This window comes from Pseudorasbora parva, chromosome 25, assembly GCF_024679245.1.
Source record: "Pseudorasbora parva isolate DD20220531a chromosome 25, ASM2467924v1, whole genome shotgun sequence".
NCBI lineage: Eukaryota > Metazoa > Chordata > Actinopteri > Cypriniformes > Gobionidae > Pseudorasbora > Pseudorasbora parva.
In genome coordinates, this window is record NC_090196.1 from 35,023,221 (window position 1) to 35,034,685 (window position 11,465).

The 11,465-nt window shown below is 39.8% G+C and overlaps 1 protein-coding gene across 1 annotated transcript in view; it reads left to right on the forward strand.

Annotated features, from left to right (window-relative positions):
- LOC137065049 (A disintegrin and metalloproteinase with thrombospondin motifs 20-like) overlaps positions 1-11,465 on the forward strand; it is a 67,800-nt gene that overhangs the window by 39,611 nt on the left and 16,724 nt on the right. Inside the window, exons 10-11 of the mRNA XM_067436614.1 lie at positions 4,653-4,794; positions 5,401-5,505. Coding sequence (XP_067292715.1) covers positions 4,653-4,794; positions 5,401-5,505 — 247 coding nt within the window. The remainder of the gene's footprint in view (positions 1-4,652; positions 4,795-5,400; positions 5,506-11,465) is intronic.

The window sequence follows — 11,465 nt, forward strand, 5'->3', positions numbered from 1 at the left end:
TGATGTAACAATGTTTAGATATTTGTGTTGGAAAACAAGATTGCATCATATTTTTGCAGTGTTTTGCATGTGTTGTCAAGCTACAGCTGCTTGGATACTCCTTTTTCTAAACGAATGACTTCTCAGAATCCCAAGACAGTTTAAGTTAGCGTGTTTGATTATTAACTTAGTTCACTCGACTGTTAAGTTACTACACAACAAGTGTTTTGTCGTGCATGAATCAATTTGTTTCTAAAAGCTGTGATTTTGAAACCATAAACTATATTTACTGCAGTTGAGTTAGTAGTGTCAAATCTCACTTTTGCTCAATGTTGACAAAGCCTGTTATTTTCCACGCCGTGGCCTAAAATACAGCACCAATGCGAGAGGCTTCTCTTACATTAAAGCTCAATAGCTCAGACGCTCATTGAGCCTTTAGATGCTGTTAGATGTCTGAGAAATGAGGAACAACTCGCTCTGTTCAAGGACGAATCTGCTTGATTCTCATGCTAAAACTCACAATTTATCAAGTCCCTCTGGATCTGCACCAAAACGTCACTTTACTAATGAAAATGAGGCCGGTTTGCCCATTGGTTGCTCGCTTAGACATGCTTCACAGAACGTACCAAAGAAGTTAAACAAGAGGTGAAAATATATGGATGTTATTCTTAAGTGGTCTAGAATGACATTTGACATCGAAAAGCCTTTAATCTGTCAAATGAACAGAGAAAACCATGGTGTCAGATGGTACTAATACCAGGGTACTGAATGATAACTGTATTTATGTACCATGATATTTACTTGTTTCTCCAAGGTACCATGGTACATGTCCAAAAAACCTTCAGTAATAATAACTGTGAGTCATTTTCCTTAATAAACTCACTTTACCAAACCCGCCCAAATGATCTCCAGGTGTGGACTTCATGTCCGTGCCAGAAGGGCGCAGCCTAACCTGAACTCAAAGAAACCTGCTCGATAATCAACCACAACATTTGATGAGCCCAAATGTTCTTACGGCACTTCTCCAAGAAAGTGCATTGGCATTATCATGTTTTTCGCAATGCAGTATTCTGCAAAGTTCCTGGGGGTATACAAGGACACAAAATAACCTTTCGTAAGACAAGACACTCTAGGTAAATAGGGTAAAACATATCTAATAGATATCCCCATACTTACCTAGTTGATGGATTACATGAAGAATTGCAACCATTTTTTTATATATATTTTTTGCATAACAAGTTTTCTGAAATGTTATGTTTAAATAGGAAAAAGGAGGCAACATATAACTAAATTTGCACTAATTTGTTTACATTTCTAGAACAAAAATCTGAAGATTGGCTAAAGCCTGGTTCAAAACAAATTATTGTTTCTTTTTTTGGTATATTCGAGACAGAGGTTTTTACTGAGGGATTTGAAATATCTCTTTTTATCACTCCATAAAATAAAAAATAAAACATTTTCACTTTTTTAATGAATATATATATATACATCTATACGTGTGTGTGTGTGTGTGTGTGTGTGTGTGTGTGTGTGTGTGTGTGTGTGTGTGTGTGTGTGTGTGTGTGTGTGTGTGTGTGTGTGTGTGTGTGTGTGTGTGGATAGATAGATAGATAGATAGATAGATAGATAGATAGATAGATAGATAGATAGATAGATAGATAGATAGATAGATAGATGGATAGATGGATAGATAGACATGAACAACCCCCTCAGTAAAAACCTTCAGAATATAGATATGAATAAACCTGTAAGTTTTGGTGTTTATAAGTGCTGCTGAAGTGGAGGAAAAACTCATTTTGTAGACACGGCATTTGAAGATATGTGCTGTAATTGAAATCTACTGACGCAAAGAGATAAAGTGCTATAAAAGATACTCTTAAATGTCTATTTGGGGTGTTTTCTTTCCACTATTTAAAAAAAAAAAATTCTTTATGAAAAGCTAAAAAACCCAAATCTAAAAAAAACACGCACAAAAAAATAAACAAACAAACACAGTTTTTGCCTTTTTAGGCATAAATCCTCTAAAAATTACAATTCTTTCATCCTCCTTTTGTCGACTTTCCTTTTGCCTGTGGAACACAAAACAAATTATATTTGTTGTCCCTTTTTTCAAGGATAGATGCTATTTACACCAATTGTTAATAGAAACTAGATTCTGTTTACACCAAGTGAAAATAACATTTTCTTAGGGATAGGTGATATTCACACTAAGTGCAAATAGCTGTAAATGCTGGTGATATATTCTTTTTACACCACATAAAAGAAGCAGTTCTTTGCAATATAAATAGTAATTATATGTAATTTATCATTTATTTTGACAGGTACATACTATTTGCACCTCAGTATTGTTGTACATTAACAGGATGCAATAATAATTTGGAGTGTAAATTATTATATTTGTTTAAATTAATAAATGGATGCCGCCTTAAAGGGACAATAAAAGCCCTCCCTACACCTATCCATAACCCTCCCCAGTAAATGCTTTTATTATTATTATTAAACATTTCGTTAGAACATTTTTTTAATTTTTCTTGAAAGTCAGAATGCCTTTCCGATGTTATTTGTGATGAGAAAACAGAGAAGAGCAAGCTCTGCAGAAGGCGGATTCAAAACCGTGTTTATCGCGTCAAAATATGATCCATCAGCCATACGTTTTATTGATTGCGCCACTGAAGATGTTAAATTGCAAGCATATTTTTAAAAATGTGTTTTTTTTATCAGCCAGGCATTGTTAGGCAGAGCTAGTGTGAATAGCACTTGCCAACAAGGCACGTTATTTGCACTTAGTGTGAATAAACACTCCGCCAAAATGTTACATTCTTCACAATATCTTATTTTGCGCTCACATCTCTCGCTTTTGAGTCTGTCTTTGTAACTCTAGTGTTAGGATGCAAATTGCCCTGTATTCATTGTTGCAGTTCTTATCATGTGAAAGAGCCTGAATTCACACACTCACACTCACTTGAGCGTAGCTGAGAGATACTTAGAGATCTGATGGTCTCAGTTTACTGTAATCTTATCGCTCTTTAAGAGCTTTGTGCTAACATACTCCTGTGAAAGGTTTTTGTCAGCCTCAGTCTTGCTGATTTTATGAACAAACTCATAACTGATGATGACGAGGTGCAGAGAGATGAGAGACTCTGATGGATAAATGAGTCCCAGAGAAGGACACATGCCCCTCGAGTGATGTTCGTTTTCCCCTCATAAAGACAAAGGTTTTCTTATAGGGTTTCTAGTGTGAAGTAAAGGGTGAGCGAGGTAATGAGAGGACAAAATCAACTAACACAGATGGTTTACACTGCAAAAAATGCTCTTCTTAAGTTTTGTCTTGTTTCTAGTCTAAATATTGAATTCTTAAATCAAGATGCATTTACTAGATCAGTAAAATGACATAAGATATTTTTTCTTGTTTTCTGGGGAATAAAATCTAAATGAAGTGAGTTCGTGCTTAAAACAGGCAAAATGATCTACCAATGGGGTGAGAAAAATAATCTTATTTCTGATTGGGACGAAACAAGAAACAAGATTTCAATCAGAAATAAGATTATTTTTCTCACCCCATTGGCAGATCATTTTGCTTGTTTTAAGGAAAAACTCACTTCATTTAGATTTTATTTCCAACAAAACAAACAAAAATATGATATTTTTACTTGTCTAGTAAATATATCTTGATTTAAGAATTGTTAGATATTTAGACTAGAAACAAGACACAATTTCTAAGTAAGAAAAGCATGTTTTGCAGTGTGAGAGGACAAAATCAACTACCACAGGTGTTTAGTCTCAAAGCCAAGGACAAATTGAACCAGCAACATGAAGAACTCACATAATTGCATCACATGGCTATTCTGAGCTTTAGTTTCCGTTCTCCTTTGCAGAAAGGTGAGCATGCAGAAGGCAAATGGAGAAAGGACTTTGTCGAGGAGGATTGTTTTGCTCCTTCTCTGGTGCCGACGGCTGAAAGAGCCATTCAGAGACGTTAAGCCCAACAATTCAATGAGCCTCAATGTACAGCTGCTCTTTTGTAGCTCATTTATGTGTTTCAAAGGAAGGGTGTGGCAGGACATAATGTCATGACGTAGCTGGAGCTAAAGGCTTGTTTGACTGATGTACTGAAACGTTGGTTTTGGCACTGTTGTGTTGATTCTTGGAGACCCTCCATTGTTGGAGAACACCGTCTTTTCCTACATTGAAATGCGTCCTTTGTGTCGTCTAACTAAGTCCATTCAATCAGTTATCTGCAGGTAACAAAGCAGACCACCCACTGCTGCCTCCATCTTACACTTGGCCTTCAGATGCCTGGTGAAATCAGAAAGACTGCATTCATATTGTCCATTTACAACTGTTGCAAAATAACAACAAATGCTTTATGATAGTACTTCAGGCTTCTGCACTCTCAGAAAAAAAGGTACAGTGCTGTCACTGGGGTGGTACCCTAAGGTACAAAAGTGAAAAGGTGCATCTTTGTACCTTACCCCTAAATGCTTCATATTAGTACTTTAAAAGGTATATATCAGTACTTTCAGAGTACATAGTAGTACCTTTTTATTTTTGGATCTTAGGGTACTGCCCCAGTGACAGCAATGTACCTTTTTTTCCTGGCAGTGTGATGGCAGAACCCAGGATGAAGGAAGCTTAATTAAATGTGTTGGTATCTGTCTGTCTTGTCTTCTCAGCACTGGTTATGGTGAATGTCTCCTAGACGAGCCCTCAGGACGGACGTATGACCTTCCCAACCAGCTGCCAGGTCAACTCTACAATGCCAACCGTCAGTGTGAACTCATGTTCGGTCCCGGCTCCCAAGTCTGTCCATTCATGGTGTGTCATCTAGTGTTGTAGTCAAGACCACCTAAACCGAGACCAAGACCAGCGTGTGCTGAGACCAAGACAAGGCCAAGACTTTGTGACGTTGAGACTAAGACAAGACCAAGACCAAGACCAGACCAAGACTTTATGTGGTTGAGACAAAATAATTTGCCAATGGGGTAAGCAAAATAATCTGAATTCCAACAGAAAACAAGATTATTTTGCTTACCCCATTGGCAGATTATTTTGCTTCTTTTCTTTCCTTAGCAAAAATTTGAGTTGTATTTTCCCAAAACAAGACAATTACTTTTGCTTGTCTAGTAAATGTTTCCTAATGTAAGAATTTTTAGATATTTTGACTAGAAACAAGACAAAAATACTAAGTAAGAAAATCATCTTTTGCCTAGTCGTGCTCCGTTCCCACAGCTCTCGGCCTTACCCAGCTTGTTACAGTTATCTTAACCATCGTTCAAGTCTTTATTTCTTCAATTCTCCTGTTGTTGAATATTTCTTCTGGTCAATGGGTTCAAGGGAACTCTCGGGAACTTAGGAAGATTTTGATTTACCAATGTTCAAGTCATTGTTTCTCCAGTTCTGACTGACTCTTGCCGATTGCAGAAACAGTGCAAGCGTCTCTGGTGCACCAGTGCGGAGGGCGACCATAAAGGATGTCGAACGCAGCACATGCCTCTTGCTGACGGGACCGAATGTGGCTATGGCATGGTAAGACACTTTCCCTATGCTTTCATCCCTGTGTTTTTGTCTGCCGGTCAGTCGTGCGTTAAACTGAAATGTCAAAGCTGATGAGGATGGTAATGTGAGCTTGCATAGCTGGTTTCCTTCGAGAACTTGTTCTTCTCTGTGATATTAGCTGCCTCAACACTGAGTCAGATTCAGTTAGGGGTATTTGTTTAATCCCATGTCTAACAAACTGGAGCTACAAGATAATCTCTAAAAGAAAATCAGTTGGCAGAATATAGAAGGTGTACATACTGCAAAAAAATGCTCTTCTTATTTAATATTTTTTTCTTGTTTTCAGTCCAAATATCTAAAAATTCTTAAATCAGGATGCATTACTAGATCAGTAAAAAGACATAAGATATTTTTTTCTTGTTTTGTTGAAAATAAAATCAAAATGAAGTGAGTTTTTGCTTAAAACAAGCTAAATGATCTGCCAATGGGGTGAGAAAAATAATCTTGTTTCTGATTGGGACTGAAACAAGAAACAAGAATTCAATCAGGAATAAGATTATTTTTCTCACCCCATTGGCAGATCATTTAGCTTGTTTTAAGCAAAAACTCACTTCATTTTGATTTTATTTTCAACAAAACAAGAAAAAAATATCTTATGTCTTTTTACTTGTATAGTAAATGCATCTTGATTTAAGAATTGTTAGAATTGCAAAATTACTAAGTAAGAAGAGCATTTTTTTTGTAGTGCATAAACAGGAGATTTTTGTAAGTATTGTGATAAGCATCAGCTTTTCTGTTTCTCTCACCTCTCGAATGCAATGCTAATTAGCCATTGGGTTCATTGCTGCTAGATCTCTGAGAGGTGAAGTATCAAGCCTTTGAAATCGAATGCCACCCGCAGATCACCTTGTTGTGAACCCGTGACCCCCAAACCTCTTTACGATGTGGGTGAGTGGGCCACCGGTCAGAGGAGTTTTAGAGAGTCTTGGGTTTAGAGCAACACAAAAGACACTACATTCAGCTACACAAGGAGGGGTCCATTTCCCCCTTCCTTTTAACCCTTTAACTACTGAAACAAGGCTTTCTGAGTGAATCAAATGTTAACTGAGGTAGGCAGTATCTTAATCCAACCAAAACAACCTCAATCAGGCTAGTGGATGGGAAAGCTGAAACCTTTCCCATTCTCATTAACCGTGGGATTGCCGTGCAATACATGAAGCCCTGTGGAGGAAGGAGAGCGAGGAGCGTTTGGTTCTCTCTGTTGTCTGATTAAAGCCACAAGGGCATCATGAAAGAATTTATGTCAGTGTTAAACTTGTAATCATTGCTCATTAGCCAAACATACCTCCCATTTCGACTGGTGCTTTAATTGCATGTATTAATGCGGTTCGGGTGACTATAGTGGCTTAATAAAACAAACTAACATCCCTACACCAACAGCATAAAAAGATTTATATGAAAAGATTAATCTTGGGAGGAATTCTTAACCAGTTTATCTTCAGGATCCAGATTTTTCATTAGATGGCCATTAAAAATAAGATCCAAACTTAAATTCAAAAGTAAACAATAATGTCATTTTTATCAATCAATCAATCAATCAATCAATCAATCAATCAATCAATCAATCAATCAATCAATCAATCAATCGATCAGCTTTATTTATATCGCTCTTCTCCAACGCCGATTGTGTCAGAGCAGCTTCAGTGTTAAACAGGACAATACTGCAGCAGAATTAGATTTGGCTGTACAGTCGTTCTGGAGTAAACAGTGATGTTATCAGCTTATTTTAATTTATCATAGAGAGATAATGTTGGCAGATCAGTATTATAGTTTATAAAATAAGCTTTATAAATTATTAAATAAGATATTAGATATTTAGACTAGAAACAAGATAAAATTACTGTAATACGGTTTGTAGATGGGAAGGAAGGAGGCGGGAACCGGCGAACGTTCAACAAACTTTATTCAAAAGAAATAAACAAAATGAAAGTAAAACCGCGGACAGCCCCTCACGGACGACTGCCCGCAAACACACACCAAATAAAACTAAACATAAAATCCAGGCCTGGTCCTCTCTCGTCTTCCGCTGTCCTTGCTCCTCCTTATATGCTCCCGTCACATGGCCGCGAGACGAGACCGGTGTGCCACGCAGCTGGCACTCGTGAACGTTAATCACCGGCCCGCTCTCGCGGTCCCTCGCCCCGCTGCTTGCCACACCACATACCCCCATCGCCCCTCGCAGGCCGGGGGGCACTCCCGAGACGGCGCTCTACTCCCCCTCCCCCCCTCTCCCGGGGGGGGGCCGATCACGGCGGCCGCGGCACCTGGGGGTAAGGACAGAGAGGCGAGAGAAATGTAGACGGGAGCACGAGGAGCCCACGGAGCCCGCGGACGAGAGAGGGGAGAGAGGGAAAAAAGAAAGGGGAAAAAAAAAATTCTGGTCCGGTTCCCAGACACACTGCCGTTCGGCCCTCCGCCCGCCGAGAGGCTCTTCCTCGCGGTGCTGTGCGATGGCACTGGACGCCTGGTGGGCCGCTCGATCCTCCTCCGCCCCCTGGCGGCCGGCGGTGACTCCTCCTTTCGAGGGACCCGGCAGCGAGCCCCGCGCTCCCTGCTCCTCCCCTATCAGGCGGATGGCAGCAGGCTCCGGCCCCCGGCAAGCGCGGCGACTCCTCCGCTCCCTCTCGGACGGCAGCCACCCCACCTCGACCCAGGGGCACGGCAGCGAGGTCTCTGTCCCACCTTTCCCGCTCCAGCACCATCGCCTCGGGCAGCCCTCGCGGTCTTTCCTCATCCGCGCTGCCCGAACTCCTCAGCACCGCGATCCCCCTCAGCAGCGAGGGCTCTCCGACAGCGCGTCCCTCCTTCCTCCCGGGCTTCGGCACCAATGTAATACGGTTTGTAGATGGGAAGGAAGGAGGCGGGAACCGGCGAACGTTCAACAAACTTTATTCAAAAGAAATAAACAAAATGAAAGTAAAACCGCGGACAGCCCCTCACGGACGACTGCCCGCAAACACACACCAAATAAAACTAAACATAAAATCCAGGCCTGGTCCTCTCTCGTCTTCCGCTGTCCTTGCTCCTCCTTATATGCTCCCGTCACATGGCCGCGAGACGAGACCGGTGTGCCACGCAGCTGGCACTCGTGAACGTTAATCACCGGCCCGCTCTCGCGGTCCCTCGCCCCGCTGCTTGCCACACCACAATTACTTAGTAAGAAGAGCAGTTTTTGCAGTGTACTTTATATGTGTTCATGGTCAACCAGTGCATGTTGACATCTGTTTAATTTGTCAAGATTCTACCAAGTAACAGATCCATTTGAGCCAAAACACTGATTAGTTGAATGGCTTTCCAACAGAATAGATGGGAATTTGATATATTTTGGTGTGTTCTATTATATAATTTGTTGATTGAGAGCTGAATCTCGACCCACCAGTTTAGGCGTGTTGTAATATATCATGCCAAGCGGAATAGTTACTGCGTGACTCTTTACAAAAACAGGGACACAAAGGGTCTTTTTTGTCGGGCTTTTCCCCCTTGTGGCCCCTGCACCTTTGTTTGTGGTGCTGAGGGCCTGTGTCACCTCCTCATGGGGCCGTTTGAAGTGGCAGAAGTTGAAAGAAAAGTGTTTCTCGGTCTCGGCTCACCTGCCCGTCTCTAGCTCTTTAATGTGGGAAGTCCTCACGAAGGCCTGTTCAAAATATCTTTCTTTCTCTGTCTCTCTTCTCTCTCATTTATCTGCAAACATCGGTCGTTTGATCCCATTTAAGCTGGTAGTTTGAAGAGAGTTTTTGCTTAAAATAAGATAAATAATCTGCCAAAGGAGTAAGAAAAATAATCTTGTTTTCTGTTTGAATTAAGATTATTTTTCTTACCCCATTGGCAGATTATTTATCTTATTTTAACCAAAGACTCTCTTAATTTTGAGTATTTTTTCCCCAAACAAGACAATAACTTTTGCTTGTCTAGTAAATACTTCTTAGATGACTTACATTCATAGATGCTTGGACTAGAAACAAGACAAAAATACTGAGTAAGAAGAACAATTTTATTTGCTGTAGCACTAAGTGCATAAATGCCGGTCGCTGGTCCTCGTGAAATGCATGTTCTACACTGTAAAAAAATATATATATTTAGTAAGTTATGACAACATATGTTTTTACATTGTTTTTACTCATCAGAATAAGTTAAGAAATGTGGGTAACACTTTATTTTAAGGTTCAGTTATTAATTATTAACCAGTTGCTTATGATCATGCATATAACTAGGATATTATCTGTTTATTAGCACTTCTAAAGCTCATATTAATGCCTTATTCCGCATGAGCTTATTCTACATCCCTTAATCCGACCCAATACCTAAACTTAAACGCTACAAAAACTACCGTACTAACTATTAATAAGCAGTAAAATAGGAGTTTATTGAGGCAAAAGTTGAAGTTAATAATGAATGTGTTCCCCATACTAAAGTGTTACCGAAATGTTAAACATTTTTTTATACAAGATGTAACTCTTTTTTTTTAAAAGTCAGTTTAACATGATCGAAGTAGAAATAACTTAAACATCCAAGTTGATTGCACTTTTTCAGGCTGTGACTTTTTTTTTACAGTGTAGTGGAAATTCAGAAGAGCGACGTGACAAACCCGGAGCCGTAATTGCTTTGATTATTTGTGGTCCCCTAAACTTTCCCCCTCGTCCCTCTTTCTGTCCTCAATTCTCTCTCCTCCATTTTCCGTCCTGTGTCTCGCAGAGCATTGGAGTGAGTAATGTGATCACATGACCCCGGCGGCCTGTCTGTCATCCGGCTCACTGAGCCCTGTGCTAACGAGGGCGTCCCATCATTTGCCATCTATAAATACCAACACCTCCCTCTCCGCAGTGAGAGAGCGCAGGCTTGGGCCGCAGTCAATCCGGCTCCTGTCATCTCCAGGGAAAGCCGGCCTGCCATCCAGAAGCTCCTTTGAAGAGCCTGAATACGTGCTCCCGGGAGGGCTTCAAAAGCACAAGAACTGGGGGCTTGAAGACCCTATTGAGGAGACCACCAGCGTGGTTTTGTGTTTTAGATCCTGCATGGCATCCCAATCACACTGAAAACAATGCTCTTCTAACTTAGTTTATTTGTTCTTGTTTCCAGTCCAAATATCTAAATATTCTTAAATCAAGATGCATTTACTATATAAGGAAAATAACATAATATATTTTTCTTGTTTTCCTAAAAATAAAATCTAGATGAGATTTTGCTTAAAACAGGCAAAATGATCTGCAAATGGAGTGAGAAAAATAATTTATTTCTGTTTGGGACTGAAACAAGAAACAAGGTTTCAATCAGAAATAAGATACTCACTTCATTTAGATTTGATTTTCAACAAAACAAGCTAAAATATCTCATGTCGTTTTACTGATCTAGTAAATGCATCTTGATTTAAGAATTGTTAGATATTTAGACTAGAAACAAGACAAACTAAATTAGAAGAGAATTTTTTTGCTTCTTAACTTGCTTCATACCTCAAATGTGCTCCATAATTGAATTGTCTAAACGGATCTTTTCGGCAGGGGAAGTGTAGATAAAGTTAGCAGGGGAAACTATTTGCACTAAAACTAAACTAGCTGGTCAATGGAGTCCGTTTATTGGCGCAGAATGGTAGTTTCCCTCTAAAGATGCTTGTAAATAAAGTCTTTATATTTGTTTCCTCATCCAACAAGGTTTATGTCTGGAGGTACAACAGACATCATTGTGTATCTAACGTCGTACCAAACCTGTCCTCGTCTCAGGCACTTAAAGAAAGACACTGAAGTCTTGTAAACATCTGGCGTTGGGGAATTTGTTTTAGGTTCTGGCATCCCTGTCAGGCTTCCTAACTTTTTTAAAGGGTTAGTTCACCCAAAAATGAGAAGCATCCCATAATTATTTAGCCTCAAGCCATCATAGGTGTATATGACTTTCCTCATTCAGCCGAACACAGTTATATAAAAAATATCTGGCCTTTT